Below are 18307 nucleotides of genomic sequence, written 5' to 3' on the forward strand. Positions count from 1 at the left end.
CGAGTATTGTTGATGTTGGAACGAATGCAATGCTGGAAAGAACACCATTAACGCAGCGTTTGTTTCGTATGCAAGATAACAGATACAGCTTCCCTTCTGACCTTGGTTCTACCGACAACGAAGCAACACCCAACCGTAGGAGAGCTGTTCACAGAGAGGCACGTATGATTGACGGCGCACTTTTCCACGGAAAGACTAGGAAGGAGAATGTCATCGCGAGTGAAAATCGACGACAACAATCACCCGGGGAACCACTTTTCGCAAGTAAAAGATCAAGCTGCCAGTCAACACAACAACAATCTTCACGTGCCAGCTGGCTACACAATGCCTGGATCCGCTTGGGCAAACATCCTCGCAATTCTAAACAACCCAAACTTCGTAAGCGACACTCGAGTCTAGGTGACTGCGGTCTCGGTAGCAAACAGAACGACAATCGTAGTGCTTCACAACGAGATTGTCCCTCTCCTATACCCGAAATGCAGCAGGTAGACCCTCGATCTGGGCAAGGTTTGGATGGCACGTTCGATGAACGTGGCCACAAGCCGTTGCCTTTAAGCCCTATCGATGGCAACGCACGACCTTCACTGCAAAGTGATGTTGAAAGGACCTTCTTTGCTGATGTTTCGCAGCCTGAGAGCTTCAACTATAATCCTTCGATAGTATCTTCTGGCATTACGAGAATAAGAGAGCAGGATGAGCTGCGATCATTAGTTTCAGCGACTATGTCAGGACCACAGGAGCTGTCACCAAAAGACAAGAATTTCTGGAACAGATATTCATCTTCAACGTCACAGTCTGCGCCGTCGTCGTGAGTATGCCAATACTGCATGCGCAAATTGCTAAACGTCTCCAGTCCTAAAACATTTACAACCTTTGCTGCAAAGAATCCTTATCGAGATTCGAATGAGCCACCGATAACTTCCGCAGCGCACCCAGCACCATTGACATACCACAAAAATGAGGTTTCTAGTACTGTGTGGCCTTTTCGGGCCTCCGACAATACTATGTCCCAAGAAGATGCTATCGAGGAGTCTTGTGACGCTCGTGCATATGGTTCAGCTCAAAGAGGTCGCAGCACACCGCAAAAACCTCACATCTCGATTGAAGACGGTCAGCGAGGGCGAAAGCCACTGACTCCACCATCGAGTCCCTCCAGATCACGGTTCAACATACAGCGTCCTTCGTCCCCAAAGACACCTCGACCACGTTCAAGGTCCCCAGTAAAGAGGCTAGTGGGAATGGTGAAGAGCATGAGCACCAATCAAATACCTACTGATCTTTCGCTTCCACCAACTACCACACCATCGAGCACGAACAAGCGTCGTTGGAAGGAACTCGGTCATAAGCTAAAGCATGGATTTTTGACTCCAGATCTTGAGCAGCTAGAACAGGAAGAGTTGATGGAGCAATATGCGACTGACAACAGGTTCGATGCAGTCCGTATCATCACACCTCCATCAACGCACGAGAGAAGTGCCTTTCCTGTTTCCATCAAGAGTTCTGGGCAGAGCAAACTGTGGTCCGAGCTCGAATACATGCTGATCGAAACTTGCAACAGCTTTCTGAAGGACGAATTTGATCATAATCGTCTCCAACGTCATAGTGTGCTCCGAACCAAGCGTCAATGGCAAGCTCGTAACAGACCACAAGTCATCGAGTTTTACTACGATCAGACCACGCAATATGAGCTTGTGATCGCCAACTTAAGAACTGTCAAGCTCTACAGTGACTATGCTCAAGATGCTATCATCCTCAATTCGGTCCTACACCAATGGAAGATACTCATCCGAGAATTGTCCGTGAAGACACTATGCATGCCAGACAGCATAGTTCGACGGTGGCTGCACGATGGCCGGAGAGTATTGGAATTGCTAGGCGCTCTCCCAATCACATTGACAAACATGGACAAGCTCACTTCTTTGTGCATGGCTGTCATCGGAAGTGCAGAAAAGGAGCGCGCCAGGCGACGCGTTCGGGAGGAAGTTGGCAATGCACAAGGAAATCACAGACGCAGCGTCAGCGATGGTAGTCAAACAACTCTGCTCAAACATGAGGCGGCTTTACTGAACGGAGCAGACGGGCCACCGCCCTTGCCTGGCTCCAGCTCCGGTTCTTCTGGCACTACATCAGACAGCCGGAAAGTCACACCACAGGAGCTCCAGAGACATCTCGTCCAACACGCACAGCAACGAAAAGCTGCAGTTGCCCAGGGTCAAACACAAGGGCAAATCTCGCAAGGACGAACATCGCATGAGGCAAAGCAATTCATCTTCACTCAAGGTAATGGCAATAGTTTCGGATATACGCGTGGCTACAAACATGGTCATGGCCACTCCAAATCGCTTGAGCCAGGCGAGGAAAGAGCTCGGTTCATGTACGATTGACTACCTACGTCTACTTCTCCGCTCCTCAGGTCTCATCGGGAGGGTGCTACGCGAAGTACACTCAGCTCTGTGCTCGAGATATACTTGCAACTGTGACTGTTTAGGGAAGTTGTGAATGAGGTCGCTGACCGACACAAATTCAGCAGATAGAGAGTCGCATTCCCTGATTACTGCAACCATCTGATCAACTCTTCTTGATCTCCTCTGTGGCTGAGAGCCGCCGATTTGTTGTACGTGAATGAGCATCGTTAATGTTAAGTACGGTATCGGTGCGAAGTCAATGTGTTGAAAGACGCGAGGAAGAAAAGTGATAGACAGCAATGCATTAATGTAACTTGACTATCTTCGCGTGCTGGCTATATACAAGACACCAAACTTTTTCCATTGCGCACACTGAAGCATATATTCTTGCTCGCCTGCTCACAAACAAACGCGCCAGTTCAAGTGAATCCTCCACCAGCATAATTACTCCGGCCAAGTCCCCCATCCCTAACCATCCCATTCCCAGCCAAACCACTGTCCTCTTCAAAATCCAAAAAGCCACTGCCAATAGCCAGACCTGTATACGCCTTCATACATTCGTCGACCAGTCTTCTCATGTCTCTGTCCTCCTTGGCTAACACACTTCCAGCAGGAATGCTAGCAAACAAACTCGTCTGCGCAGCCTGTTGACTTGCCAGACTTAGACCGGCGGCACGCTTAAATATACCAACCATATTGCCTCTATGGTCGGCTAGGAAGCTACGGACCAGGTATATGATCTTCTCGTTCTCCTGACCGAAGTTTAGGAAGGTGGAGAGCAGTAGGCGTAGACATCCCTGTAGCAGGAAGAAGTATGTGAGTAATGCAGATTTTTGTGCACTCACAATGCTCGCACTCGCACCATTCTGGGTTGTAGAGCGCACGAGCGATGCTGGGCCGATGGAACTAAGGTCGAAACCTAGGTCGGGGTCTGCTGCGAATAGGCCGGAGTCACGCAGCGTTTGTAGGAGATTTGCGTCGAGGAGAGCGGATGCACCAAGATGGGTTCTAGATACTTGAAGGAGAAGCAAAATTCGTGACTCAAAGACCGAGGTCAGGTAGATACGATCTGTGGATCAAGTTAGCGAACAACACGGGTCGAGGTGCATTGCAGGACTTACTGCTGGGATTGGCGGACTGAAAGTCTGCCGCCACACTTTTTATCGGATCAAGCAGGACTTCGAGTATGTTCATTTTGACAAATGATTCGATCATGATATTCACCTTCTGGCTGCGTGCTAGGCTGACGAGTTGCGATAGAAAGTTTAGAGCATTGAGACGACATGCATCAAGGCCGTCGTCTGCGTCGTCGGAAATAATGGTAATCAGCTGGTTCCCGACTGAACGAATCGTGTCCATGGCGTTGGTGCGGGCCCTTTGACTTGAGTCTGTATTCGAGCTTGCCGAGGATAGGATTCGTGTCAAATACTCTGAACATATGCTATAGAGCACTGCTCGAAGGTCTGGATTGCTGGCCGAAAAAGCAACACCTTCTGCACATATACGAAAAAGCTGGAAGAGTTTCTCAGCTATCGTGACATCTACTCGAGTTTGAATTTGCTTGACTTGAGGCTGAATTTCTGCAAGTACGAGGAGTAATGTGTCCGCTAGGCGCGTCAGCTCTACAGCTTCCTGAGTGCCATCGGCGAGGTATGTATCGAGCTTGGGAAGAACGAGTTGAAGCATACGAAGGGCGAATTGTATCTTCGTGGTTGGCTCCATCTGACAGCATCCTACGACACTGATGATCATGTCCACGTAGCTTTTCAAGCAGGACAGCCGTTCAGCTTGTGCGAGGACAAAACGGTTTCGTGCTGTGAGAAGACCAACAACATAAGCAGCCTCTTCGTTCAGGGCAGTTGAGTCGATCTGCCTATTTGCTGCAGTATACTCGTCTAGGACAAAAGCACATCGTCTGTTAACAACAGTTTGAACTTTGTCAACATCGTATAGAGGCCCGCTCTGGTAGGCTTCGAAGTCGAGATCGTGAAAGAAGTCGAGATGACCGTAGGCGAGTACTTGCGGCGCATCTGTACACAGCTCTGCGAAGTCAAAAAGGTCGAAGACAGAGGGATGGTTGATTGGAATGCCACTATCGTCCATAGACTTGCCTTGTAATGTAGACAAGTACTTTTCTTGCAGTGCCCTTATGTTGGCTTTCGCAACCTGCTGAATCTCTCTTGTGACGTAGTCATAGAGGTGCGTTCTGTAGGACATAAAGTCCGTCAAAGCTTCGGCGGAGGTCAGAAAGTAGAAGTCATTATCAGTAATCATGCTCCCTTCCCAGATAGTGTCCTGGTCTGCCACAACTTGGCCACTGAGCTGCTTGACGAGATAATTTTGACGTCTGAGCTGCACCATAGTGAGCTCGGCAGAAACCGGGAAAGACCACAAGTGTTTCAATACACAAATGCTTTCGGCTTTGAGATGAATTAGCCATGATAGCAAGGTTTCCTCCCATTGCACAGGTAAATCCACCGAGAGTTTTGCGAGAGCATCAAACGTTGAGTTGCCTTCGTCGAATTCAATGTCGGATACTAACCGGGACCCGAGTCTCTTAAAGCCAAGTAAGAGATGAGCGATATTTGGTGCTTCTGATTGTGTAGCGAGGCATGAATTGAAGAAAGACACTATGCCATCCTTAAGCAAATAGCCTGGAGAGTCGCCTCCTTCCTCTAACTCGCGCGGGTCAACGATGAAGTGTTCAGCAAATCTCGTAGATATGTTTTTGAGCTTTAATTCACCTTCGGGTCCAATTAATTCAAGCATTTGCCGACCTCTACGATCGCGCTTGGATTCAACAAAGAGGTGATTCTGGAGCCTCGCGGATTCTGATAGTCGTTGCAGGAATTCGAGGACTCGTAAGGACAATTGTACATGCTCTGACGCAGCATACTGGCACAGATCAAGGAGTAACTCAGGTCGGCTAATGACTAGATCCTCAATCGCAATGATGCCAGAAGATGGAATCGTTTTATAACCGTCCTGCAGCCTGATTCTGGGCTTCACAATATCAAAGAAGGTTGGCTGAAGTTGACTGATATAGTTGAGGAGGTCGACAGCAGCTTCCAAACAACGCACTTTAGGATCAGTTAGACTCGCATCGAGGATTGTTTCCACGAGACCGTGTACGATTTCTGTAAGACATTGCGTAAAGTTTGAGGTGAAGAGCCACTGCATGACCCTTGCAAAAGGATGCCGCTGGACATATAGAGCTTCATAGGTCTCTTGGTTGCCTGATCCCCTAGCTGTCTTGTCTAGGCTTGTCACATAGTTCTCGTTAAAGCCTTGAAGACAAAGCAACGAAAACTCGATAGCATTTGTCACTCTCAAGACACCTTGTGTGTTAGCATCCTCAAGCCAACGGCGCATATTTGCTGGTGTCAGTTCTCCACAGACCAAATCGACGTACGGCACAACACCAGGAACTCTGTAAGTGTTACCAAGGTCTGGTGGGAAAGGTAAAGGTTGGCCGCTGTGGGTTGGTAAGGGGGCGATCAGTGCACGTAACAGTTTGACGAAAGCGTCGTACTGATCGTACGAAGTCGAGATTGCTCCTAGAGTGTTCTGCAATGCTATCGTAGTGGGATTAGGTTGCTTATCACCAGGCGTCTTGCCTGCCCTGTCTTGGTTGGTGGATGCCCAGTCATCAATCGTCCACCATACCCTGTCTGACACGGCTGAACTTTTGTCCGTAACCAAGAACTCGAAGAATGAGAAGATGGTAGCTCTCATGTAGGAGGGTATGGACCCGGCGCTTAGTGCTAGTAGACCCTTCAAAAGGTCAATGTCGTTCAAATTCAGCACATATTCGCGGGCAAGCGATGTTTGCTGAAAAAGGTGACCTAGTAGTCGAAGGTAGCAGCAAAGCATGATAGGACTTTCTGCTTCGTTAAGCTCAGGCTCAATATTTGACCTGACTTTTACAGTATGTGCCACCTGCCCTTTCTCGTGCACCTTCCTTGAATAGAAGTCTAGCTCCGCAAAAATCTGCTGATAGCTCATGGATGGAAATTTCTTGCCCCTGGTATTTGGCACGAGAACAGTATCGTCGAGTAGAAATTTGTGAGCTGCGTCAGCATTCTCGGCAGATCGTGAGATAGCACAGAGCATCTCACAGAAGGCACTAACACGTGGAACGGTCTGTCGTCGCGAGGTCCACTGCAGGAACCCATGTAGATTACCGTCTGGGTCTTGCCAGAACTGTTCTGCTGCTTCAGGTCGACCCTCATAGGCGAAGGCAATTACGACGAGGAAAGCCTCCAAGTGAAGGCGGGCACCCTGCTCCCGCGGCGGACGCTGCAAGATACCATCTGGAGTAGTTGTGACTTGTCGGAGTCGGAGATCGTCTTCCTCAGATTTAAGTTTTCTAATACTATCAGGCATGTTGGTGATCCAGGCATCAGCAAAGACCTCATAGGCTTCCATCATCATGGCAACAAAGAATTCGGAAGAGGGTTCCACACTTTCGAAGGTGATGTTGCTGCCATCAAGCAACATGTCGACCAACTCCAGGCGTGCTACCTGCTCCCAGGGATCATTCTTCAAGTTGGTACAGATGGAGAGCATAAATTCCAAGCTTCCATCGTCTAGGGACTTCTTCATAATCTCATCACGTTTGACTGCACCAGGATCCCGAGCGGCACTTTCGCTGTAGTGGCTACTAAACTCCGCGGTCCACCACATCTCGAGTGTTGCAGCTAGTGGTCGGTAAGGGCCATTCTGGACATCTGGTGTGGCTGAAACCAGAAACCGATTCAGAGCTTGCGCATCCTGAGGATTGCCATAGTTGGACGAACCATATTGCTGAAAGGCTGCGGAGAAAGCAGGAAGGTAATGGATCCAGCTAAAATCCAGTCGTTTCCATGTCTGTGATTGTTCGTGTAACTTGCGCAAGTCTTCCGAAGCAGTGTAATTGCCACGAAAGAGCAACGCTAGGATAGCACCTAGTGCCTCATGCTGTTTGAACAAGCTGCTTCTTTGGAACTCAAGAGTTTTGTAGAATGCCTCTCCCCTCGCTTTACTCAAAACAGCCTTGCTCAGAATTGCATCGTTCAACTTCACCTGCCAGGCTTCGATATCAAGCATGGTCTGCATACACTTCCTTGCGAAATTAGAGCCATTGGCAACTACTCCATTCCTGGTGTCCAAGACCTCTCTAACCAGCTCTTCAAGTTCGGTCCGGGGTTGAGTTGCAAAATCAGGGTCGAGCGAATAGGCTAGGAGGAGTCTGAAGTCTTGTAGGAGAAAATCGCGGCGGTCGTGGTACAGCTGAACTACATCAGCAATCAAGCTTTCCTCGTCCGAGGTGCCTTGTTGCTGTGTCTCAATAATGAGACGGCCAGCATATTCTTCTGAGATGCTAAGGGTTGCGCCCACAGCATTGCTCAGGTGTCGGAACTCTTCATTGATGGAATATTCCTGGCCATTGACCTCGATCTTCCCCTCGTTGTATCCCTTAGTTTCTGCCTCTGTTGATACAGGCTTATTCAGTAAATTTCGGAAGTCAGTGACCGAGTCCTTCAGGTCTTGTAATAGGCGGTCAACGTCCTTGGATTTCTGCGTGAGCGCAACCAGATCTTGGTGTAGCCCTTGCAGGCGTGCCAGACTCTCCATGCTCACTTTGTGTCATCGAAGTAACATCTTATGTATAATCAGTGTAAGGAAGGAGCTGCAGCACTTTTTCGTGTAGCGACGCGTGCCTGCCGCGGCCGCAAAACTATCGACCGACGCGCTTGCCTGCCAAGACTTTCCTACTGAATCTGTTGGTGACTTCTTCGTCTCACTTCCTTCAGTGTCCAGAAAATCTGCACAATGAGCAATAGCAAATCACTGTATCGTTGCTTGCCACCAACGGTCTCTGTGAGCATGTCATCTTGCCCCAGAACACCTGTTCCCTTCCTCAATTTGCAAGATGGATACGGGTAGCATACTTGGAGCTATTGAGAAACTCGAGGCTGGAACGATTGCAAAGCGCTCGGAGGGCCTAGAGGACCTGAGACGTGCGTTGAACAGTTTGCAATCATCATCAAGGTTGCAAACTGTCGGTGATATTGGTTGGCAGAAGATCCTGAATGTACTGTTCACTCTGGTCAAGAACGACAAGCATGATCTGCTGAACGGCTCAGCCACTGCGAAAAAGAGAGCCACTAACCGACTGGAGATTGTCTCGTCTGCTCTCAGGCTTGTCGTTACCACATGCACTCCTTTTATTCAATCCAAGCTCGCTCACTCTGTGCTAGACCATATTTCGAATCAGCTCGACTACGAGAGGAGTACCGAAGAACCCTTTCGCCAATGTGTTCAGGCAGAATTCGTCAAGGCCTATCGTGTTGTCCTCAACAATGAGTCTCATTGCGAACATCTTCGAGCCAGCCAGTGGTCAAAATGCGTCGATCTCATCCTATGTGCTATTAATGCAAATCTAGCCAGCTTGACCGGCATAGACGATGACGACAACGACGATGTCATGTCGATTGTTCGCGGTGTGAGCATAAACAGCTCTATGAGAAGCACAGTGGCCATGCGTGCGAGTCAAAATAGTGGAAATAGAGGCTCTCGTGCTCAAGATTCGCAAATCATGGATGATCTCATTATATCTCTACGCAACTTGTCAAGCACGCCCAATAGCCCCCTACATTTACGGTCCAACGATATTTCTCAGACTGTGATTAATACTTTGACCACTTCCTTACAAACTAAGGATGCTGCCTTCGAGTGTTTGAACAATATTGTCCTGGTGGCGCGCACGGAAGATATTGACCTCGTTGTCCACATTGCGGCTCAGGTTCTGGTTATCATGAAGCAGCTGTGGACACACAAGGTTGATCACAAGTCTATCAGCTTGCGGGAGCAGATGTTAGTCAATGTTCTACTTGTTCTACCATGCTTACGTGTTGGCCAGCTCGCGAAATCCAGAATTAATCTCTCCAGCATCGATTCACTGGCAAAACATATGCTCGAAGAGTACGACAGCCGCACCAGCCAAGATTGTCTGCAGCTATCTGACCTGATTTTGACAAATTCTGCAAGTGACGACTTATTTTCTCAGAGAGGCATCTCTCCTAAGTTGGACTCTCCTCTAGCAGTTCTGAACTGGACGACTGTCTCGCTCATCGCAAAGCTCAAAGCACTGTCCCAGCATCATGAATCGACAAAAGCCAATGATGATATTGAAGGTTACCGACTGCCTAAGCGCAAACGTCTATCGTTAGCTTTCCCGGATGTTGTCCGTATACTGTTTGTGGAGGAGCAAGAAATAGGGCTCGAAGAGGCGACCCATTTTCTAGAACACATCTTACCTACTTTGACGGACGATCGCGAAGGACGATCTTCGTGGTTGTTGTTGGTGCTGAGCCGACTCTGTAGATGCTCAATTGCGGCCGAAGAAGTTCTTTCGATTCATTGGGACCGCGCCTGGAGTGTGGCCTCTCAATTGATTACCAGCACTGTCAACTCGAGAGCCGCATGCTTCGCTATGATGGCTTTGCTTGAGGCTGGTCTTGTGGACAGCCGCCTCTCAAGCACTGCACTTATGGATTCTTGCTTTCACGGTGGCTCTATGGGACCTCCTATTCTAACAGATGCCGCGTTGTTGTTATTCACCTTCTGTCTTCGATCGAACTTCCTGCCCGCCGATAGAGACTTCACGAATTTTCATGGTCGAATCATGGCATGGCTCAACACGACCTGGATAATTCCGCCAGCTCGCGACTATGCTGGTTTTGTCAACATATCAAATATGGCACGGCCGACACTCCTCCTCGGACTTCTTGCAGCTTTGAACGGTAAAGGCTCTGTCTTGTGTCAGGAGTGTCGAGCTACTTATCCGACAACGATCTACAATTACTATCTGCGAACCGCCACAAGTTCTGACTTACTCGACTTCTGCATAGGTACTGTAGGCTCAGAGGAACGTCATATCGCGCACTCACATGGAGCTGAGGTTATGCAACGTTCTGCGCCTCTGATGTCGAAGGAAGTGGTTCAAAGCCTTACGGATTTTTTAACGAGAAAGCTCGAGGAGTTTCGAAATGGCTTTCGTGAGATCGAGGTGACGGACTGTAAGGATAAAGATGGTAAGCTTCTTGATCACAAGAGGCGCGCTAACCTGAGCCTTGACCTGGCTGAAATAATCTGCAATGCTTGTGCTGTTGCCTCTCTTATCATGGACCAAAACCACCTCAAGGGCAATCTGCAGATTATTAATAGTGCCTGGGAATGCGTGCTGGATTACACAAAACTTCAATTCAACGACGAGCTAGGGTTTCAGTCGACCTGCACACGGTTTGGACAACGCTTGCTCTCACTTCGACATGAGAACGTCACCGACTCGCACGAATACACAAGGAGGACACACCAACTCTTGAGCTCACTTAACGTCCTCATCGCAGACCAATCGTCGTGTCAGCTTAACTCCGATGAGATGGACCTTGATTTCGGTACACAAGTCGTGGGTTCGCAATACAGTCAGAGTAAATCACAAAATACTGATCCACATGTCATGCGGAGAGACATCGAGACTCCTGCAGACATTCGGAGTCGCTTCATAGAGACGAGGATCATGCTGATGCGAGAAAGCTTGAGCACGGATAATGCAAAATCCGCGGTGCTTGCTTCGTCCATCACAGAACTGGTGGTGAAGTTATCCTCAAACGACCTCCTGGCCAGTCGCACAGCTCTTCTGGATTGGATCGACCATGGCGGTTCTCCAAGCACATCCGACGCTTATCAGCTGCTGCATCACGTGGCCAATTGTTGCCTGCGGGACGACAAACACGAGCGCAATGAGGCTGCATTGTGTTTCTGCCTGAAAGTTCTATACTCTACTATGCACTTGTGGGAGAACACCGAACATGAGAAGCTCGGAGATGTGGCCTTCACTGTTTACAGTTGGTTTATTGAGATAGCTCTGGATAAGGGTATAGCTTCTACGCAAGTACTTCACAACCTTGCTCGCGTGCTTGCCAAACTGCTGCATCGTCAACCTCAATATGGAGTGGATGACTTGCCATCACCCAGGACCAGTCTTCTTAAGATATTGAAGATAGCCACTTCGAGTCTTCGCTTCAATATGGTGCCCATTCTGGAAGACTTGTTCGATTGCTATATCTTGACAGAACACGCTGCTGTCTTTGACGATGTCGTCGACTGCCTACCGACAGATCCTGAAGATAGAGAGGGAATTGCTGTGAGACTATTTGTGCTTGCCAAGCTCGGCAGTCGCTGGACGACAGTATTGAGACAAGCTGTTTATCACATATTCGAAACAGCTGCGAATGTGCCTTCCTCTTTAAATGCTTCTCAAAAGGCTGTCAAGATTATGACCACAAATCTGCGTCTAGGCACCCAGCCAACTGCATTATTTCGATTGTTTGCGTCGCAGTTGTTCTTTACCTGGCTACAAGATGGTACTATCGACACCATACCATTCACCGCTTTTGGTTTCGAGTCACTGCAGCACCTGATCTCGGGCGAATGCGGCGAGCTTGTCCCCCAGCTTGTCTTGCGGACAAACCCTCGTAATCAGCAGATGGTGTGCAATATGCTTGAGACAGGCTGGCGAGATCTGGTGTTGCAGAATTTCCCTAAGTCAGCAGCCTACGCTGTTTCAACGGATATCGTTGAGAATCGTGCTGGAGCTGACATAGGTCCACTCGAAGAAGCCTTGCAAGCCGTTGTTGGTCAAGCGGACTATCGTACATTGTTCAAGCGCCATTTCGCGCAGATCCTGACTCAGGTCATGCTGTGCTTAAGCGACGATAAAGGCCTAGAGAAGGTCCTGGATTCTCATGAACCTTACAAGAGTCTCTTCGAGACTTATGCAGCCATCTATCAGAGAGGTGCCTCGACAGTTGTGCTACCTCAAAGACAACAACCATCTTTCAAGGCAAAGTACCTGATGCAGATACTCTCCAAACTCTGCCTCAGAGCGAACTTACTGCCAGAATCATTCTGGAATTCTGCACTCTTGGTTTATTTATATCGAGAACTCTTGGATGATGCAGATCCAGCGCTTGGACCTTTGCATGTTGCCTCTATGATTAGGAGAATACGTATTGCCGTGGTTCTAAGCGGCACTATAGCTCTCCAAGGCTATCCTCTGGAGATGCTATTGCACAGTTTGAGGACATATCTGACCAAGTTCCACTGCTCTCAAGATACGATTGGTATTTGCTGGTACTTGCTGGAGTACGGCCGAGGCCATCTGCAAAACAACTTGTCGTTTGTGAGCGGCTTCGGTGTGTCTGCCTTCGCCTCACTTGCGGTTTTCGCAAGCTCTCCGCAGGAAAGCACCACACAAGAGAATCACCACCATACAACATTGGGCAAAGCTGATGATTTTCGGAGTTGGTTGGCTGGCTTTTTGTTATCACTAGTAATGGAGACACCCGAGACAGATCGTGCTAGGAGATATCGAAGCATGATCACTAGTGCCAAAGACATAACTACTTCAGCCACCAACAACAAGAATGAACCCGAGGGTATGCTGATCTATCACATCATCCTCGACCAGGTTGCTCCAGAACCCCTGATCTCGGCTAAGTCTTTTATCAACGTGCTCCGTATGTTGAGCGATCACTTCCAGTTGACTGACGATCCGACAAATGATATTTTCGCTAGTTCGCCCGACCTACTAGCAGGAGCTTCGGTGTTGCAGTCTATACAAGATATATCACAATACTCTGTGACGTTTCAAGCGTGGATAGGGAGCGTTTTAGGCAGAGCATACTCTATCCAGGGTCCGACACTCGTCTCTCGTAGATTTGGCAATACGATAAGCACAGATCGTGTCAAGTCAAACTCTTTATTACCTGAGGACTCTTATCGACGAATCCTTCACACCCTGGCTGATGTTATCTTTACTGGAGATAGCAGAGCCGCCAGTGTTGCGGAACGTATCATGTCATTCGTTCTATCCCATCTTTCGAAGACGGATCGGCAGTCACATCTAGGAGGCTCACCAGTCTATCGTGGTCTTCAAGATTTGACTTTCGACACAATGCAATGTCCGGAGCCATTGTTGAAAGAACCCCTGTCGCATGATGCAGACTCACTGTCCGCTTTGCACGATTTTGGAGGCAGTCAGCATTGGGCTGCGACCGTAGCCGAGTCGCTCATCTCCCCAGATCTTGACGACCCGATTTTGATTGGCCTCAAAGCCGCTCTACGACTTTGTGGCGATTTTGCTAGCAAGATTCTGCCATGCGTGGTACACCTCGTATTGGAATGGTACCTCGCAAGACAGATCAAGACTGCACGGAACACGTTGACAGAATTGTTCGACAATGTATTGATGAACAAAAGTGACGGACCCAAAGGTTTCGCACGACTCGTGCTTGAGGTCATTTTCTACCTACGCAGTTGTACTATACATAACGAATCAACATATGCCAGCCGCAACCATTGGCTCGAGATCGACTATCGTAAAGCTGCTATGGCAGCACTACAGTGTCAAATGCCCGAGTGGGCGATTCTCTTGGCTGAGATTGGACGATCTGAGCAGGACTTACAAGCTGGCCGCACACGTCGATCATCAGTTGCAGACGACTCTTACGATAAGGAGCTTTTGTCTCGGCTGTTCAGAAGCGTTGAGGATCACGACTTCTTCTATGCTAGTAACGACAAACAGGATATGCTCTCCGTTATGGACAAATTGGAGCATGAACTAGATGGCACCAAAGCATTGGCCTTCCAGAGCGCTTTATTTGACTCGAGCTTCAAACTCCATGGAATGGAATCTGCACTTCAATATCGAAGCGGAGGTATGACCACTGCTCTAACGTTGGCGAATCTGAACGGGTTGGCATACGTGACGCACAAATACACCAATAGCTCCGTAGCAGCTTCAACTAAAAGCTCTGGCGCATCCATGCTCAATACGCATCAGTGGAATGTAGCCACTGCAGACCAGGACTCGCAGCTGAAGCGAACGATTGGTGAAGTGCTGTCCAAGGTCGAAATTTCAAGCTCGAGAGCCAAGATAGTGGCACTCGTGGAAGCAGGCCTCCAGGAAGCAGTATCGCGATTAGCAAGGACGGCCTCAGTTCGACATAATGACATGCACAACCTCGTGGAAGTTGCCGCACTTTCGGATATTCAACGGCTCGTGTCGGCCACCTCAAAGGAGGACTTGAGAGACGTGTGGACGCAATTCATACAACCGCTTCCCTGGCAGAACCTGGAAAGGTAAGTACTTCTAAAATGACAAATCCTTCGTGTACTAACCGCCTCAGTTTCGATGCTAGCTCGACTATACTTACAACTCGGGAGGCTGCCGCAGCAGCAATGAGACGTAACACCAAATCGTCCAGTCTTTTTAACATAGGTGAGTCGGAACTACTACTCTATGAGATTCAAGCTGTTCGTTCTTCACTACTCGTTGCAAGTAAACACGACGCGTCACAATTTTGTTTGAACCGTGCCGCCTATCTGAACGATTTGCACGGCGCCGCTACTCGCCTTGGTCTCGATACACAAGCCGCCACCACGTTCGACATAGCAAATACACTCTGGTCACAGGGAGAGATTGCAGCACCTATCGAGATGCTCCGATCACTTGCAGATGCAAAATCGCATGACAAAGGTACTCTGCCAGTTACTAGAGCTGAACTTCTGACCGAGTTGGGCCAAAAGGTCAGCCAAGCACGATTAAATCGACCTGACGAAGTAACGACGCACTACCTGCGACCAGCTATAGAAGCACTTCAGAAGAACACAATGGGGTCAATGGCTGGCCGCGTATTCCACAACTTTGCGTCATTCTGTGACAGCCAACTTCAGGACTCTGCGGCCAAGGATGACTATGAACGTGTCTCTGAGATCAGAGATCGTAAGTCGCAGGAGGTGCTGGAATTGACTCAAATGTGCCAAAATGCATCTGGTACAGAGCGCAAAGTCCTGTCGGGACACCTGGCAAAGGCCAAGACTTGGTTGAAGCTAGACGACGAAGAGTACGAGAGACTGAAGGCAAATCGAGCACAGCTCTTACAGCAGTCACTTGAAAACTACTTGCTATCTTTGCGAGCATGTGACGACTTTAAGAAAGACGCCTTGCGGCTGATGGCTTTATGGCTCGGGAATGCAGACGTTCCTGAAGCAAGCAAGACTGTCCGAGACTACTTGCGATTCGTACCGTCGATGAAGTTAGCGCCGTTTGTCCAACAGTTGTGCTCAAGGTTGTTGAACCAAGATGATATCTTCCAAAAGGGACTTCAAGATATCTTGCTCAGAATTTGGTGTGACCACCCTTTCCACGGTCTTTATCAGCTGTTCTCTGCCTGCAAGAGTAAAGGCGCAGAAAGCGACACTGTGGCTCGATCACGAAACAAAAGTGCTAATATCCTCGCTGAGAAGGTACGTACAAGGGGAGGAACTCCATCGTCAGTATGGGTATCCTTGCACAACAGTGCCATGCACTTCGTCCAGTTTGCCCAAGAAAAGCTGGCGGAAAAGGATACCAAAGCTGGTTCCAAAATCCCTTTTCGTAACTTCAAGTATGGTGTAAAATTGGAGCAAACACTACAGACTTCCACGTACAAGATACCACCACCTACCATGAGTATTGCACTCCGTGCCGACAAGGACTACTCTGTTGTTCCTGCATACACCATGTTTGAGCCAAAAGTAAGCATCGCGGGAGGTGTCTCAGCACCCAAGATCGTAACAATGATTGCAACGGACGGCTTAAAGTACAAGATGCTTCTCAAGGGCGGTAACGACGACCTTCGACAGGATGTCATCATGGAACAGGTCTTTGCACAGGTGTCTGACCTCCTGCAAGATCATCGACCAACTCGACGACGTAAACTCGGCATACGAACCTACAAAGTCATCCCACTTACGCACAATACAGGCATCATAGAGTTTGTGCAGAATACAATGCCTCTACACGATTACTTACTACCGGCACATGCGCGTTATTTCCCCAAAGATTGGAAATCAAATCAATGTCGACGCATGATCGTTGATGCAGCACCAAAGAAACTAGAAGAGAGGGTCAAGGTTTATCGCTCTATTACTCAACATTTTCACCCAGTCATGCGCTTCTTCTTCATGGAGAACTTTCTTGACCCCGATGAGTGGTTTCAAAAACGACTCAATTACTCTCGGTCAACAGCAGCGATCAGTATGCTGGGTCACGTCCTTGGGCTTGGTGATCGACATGGGCACAACATCCTACTTGATCAGCAGTCTGGCGAAGTAGTTCATATCGATCTTGGTGTGGCCTTTGAGGCAGGTAGGGTACTGCCTGTGCCAGAAGTCGTACCTTTCCGTCTCACACGCGATCTCGTAGATGGCATGGGCATCAGTGGTGTCGAAGGGCCCTTTCGACGTTGCTGTAATTTCACATTGGACGCTCTTCGTAAGAGTCAAGACGCTATTATGACCATTCTTGATGTCCTTCGCTGGGATCCATTACACAACTGGTCCACCTCTCCCTTGCGCCTACAGCGTATTCAAGAACAGCAAGAACGTGAGGAAGCGCTTGTAGACGGAGCGAGCCTTGAAGGAACCGCTGGAACGATGGAAGACGGACCAACAGCAAGAGGGAAAGCGGACGAGCCTGGAGAAGCCGACAGAGCTCTGGCCGTTGTAGCAAAAAAGTTGTCTGCGACCCTGAGTGTCGAAGCGACTGTGAACGAATTAATCCGGCAAGCAACAGATGAACGGAATCTTGCAGTTTTGTTTGGTGGATGGGCTGCATATGTGTGAACTAAGAGTTGGCCTCCTCTGTCATGGCTGTCAATAGTGGTCAGCTATGCTCGCGTCAGGGAGGTAAGCTAATAGAAGTGCTTGTGGCTAAGGACTTGTGTGCCCACAGCGTCTTTGCAAGTTCCTATTGGTAGAATAATGTGAAATGTCCTTCACAATGCGGTGGTTGTCTCGGTTAGGCCTGCACATTGGGCATCAAAACGCTTTGTACACGGCCCACTGACAGCTGAGTTCCATTACTCACATAGACATGCGGAAGCTGTGATGTGATCGACGTGAGCCAAGGTCATGTTTTGAGCATGCCTAGTTCGCCAGTCGTCTTGTATGCAGCGCCACAGGAGGGTCGGGCATGCTAACAGCAGAAGCGTGATTCGAGGATTACATCTCTAGCGCCAGGAATGAGTGCCACCCAAGAAGTGTAATTGCTTGAACATCACCAAGCTCCGAATCAAAGCCATCATAGCGATTAACGACATTGTGTAGCACGGCTTTCCTTCAACAACTACCGAGATAGGTTTATGCGAGTTCGAGAGCATCGAATGTCGAAGCCACAAAGGGAAACTTGGACCGATCGGCCGAACCATCTGCTGAGCTTTGATACTGCGCGGAGCAGGAGTTCGTCGAACTTCACCTAGCTTAAAGCTTAGTGTAACGATAGCACGTCAGACGTCTGTGCGATCGCAGTGCGAGCGTTCCGAGCCATAGGGGAGGAGCAGATCGCAAGGTACAAATATGTAACATGTCGTCTCTCTGTTCCTGACTCTGTCTTTTTGACGCATATAGTTCTTTTGCCTATTTACTTGTTGCTCGGCCACTATTATGGTAAATCTGTAAGTCAGAGCAATGAGCTACTCCACAATTAGTAAGTCTACAAAGGTACACCTAAAAAGCATCGCCATTTTATCTTGTTCAGCTTTGCAATCTGCTTTTTAATGAATATGACTTTGAAAGGGAAGCTTCCAAGAGCGAAGCAGCTCTCGATACTGCCTTTTGTAACAAGATTGTTGGCTGAAGGTGATCTTGTATGGTATGGAAAGATAAAGAGCGCGTGTCGTCTCAACGCGACATCTAGGGTCGGACCTTCCCCAGCTTGGCTGAGGTGCGCCTGCCGCGCTCGAACGCCGGCAACAACGATAATTCTGCCAGCCATACTGTCTCCCCTTATTGACCTCACAATACATCTGACC

At 48.8% G+C, this 18307-nt stretch overlaps 3 protein-coding genes across 3 annotated transcripts; 2 read left to right on the forward strand and 1 right to left on the reverse strand.

The window, feature by feature from the left end:
• Window positions 1–476: 476 nt before the first annotated feature.
• LTR64_003229 (uncharacterized protein) lies at window positions 477–2384 on the forward strand (the record flags this gene model as incomplete). Its single annotated transcript, XM_064897589.1, has 2 exons — window positions 477–808; window positions 854–2384. 2 exons carry the CDS (start codon window positions 477–479, stop codon window positions 2382–2384), a joined length of 1863 nt encoding a protein of 620 aa, XP_064756539.1.
• A 440-nt stretch (window positions 2385–2824) lies between these two features.
• Window positions 2825–8021, reverse strand: LTR64_003230 (uncharacterized protein; the record flags this gene model as incomplete). The annotated part of the gene is made up of 3 exons (XM_064897590.1): window positions 2825–3202; window positions 3251–3474; window positions 3527–8021. The coding sequence occupies 3 exons, from the start codon at window positions 8019–8021 to the stop codon at window positions 2825–2827; spliced, it is 5097 nt and encodes a 1698-aa protein (XP_064756540.1).
• Window positions 8022–8319: 298 nt separating this feature from the next.
• On the forward strand, window positions 8320–17120 carry TEL1 (Serine/threonine-protein kinase tel1; the record flags this gene model as incomplete). Its single annotated transcript, XM_064897591.1, has 2 exons — window positions 8320–14594; window positions 14642–17120. 2 exons carry the CDS (start codon window positions 8320–8322, stop codon window positions 17118–17120), a joined length of 8754 nt encoding a protein of 2917 aa, XP_064756541.1.
• Between the last annotated feature and the right edge of the window lie 1187 nt (window positions 17121–18307).

The sequence above is a fragment of the Lithohypha guttulata genome (genome assembly GCF_036872675.1).
Source record: "Lithohypha guttulata strain CCFEE 5908 chromosome Unknown scaffold_2, whole genome shotgun sequence".
NCBI classification, from domain to species: domain Eukaryota; kingdom Fungi; phylum Ascomycota; class Eurotiomycetes; order Chaetothyriales; family Trichomeriaceae; genus Lithohypha; species Lithohypha guttulata.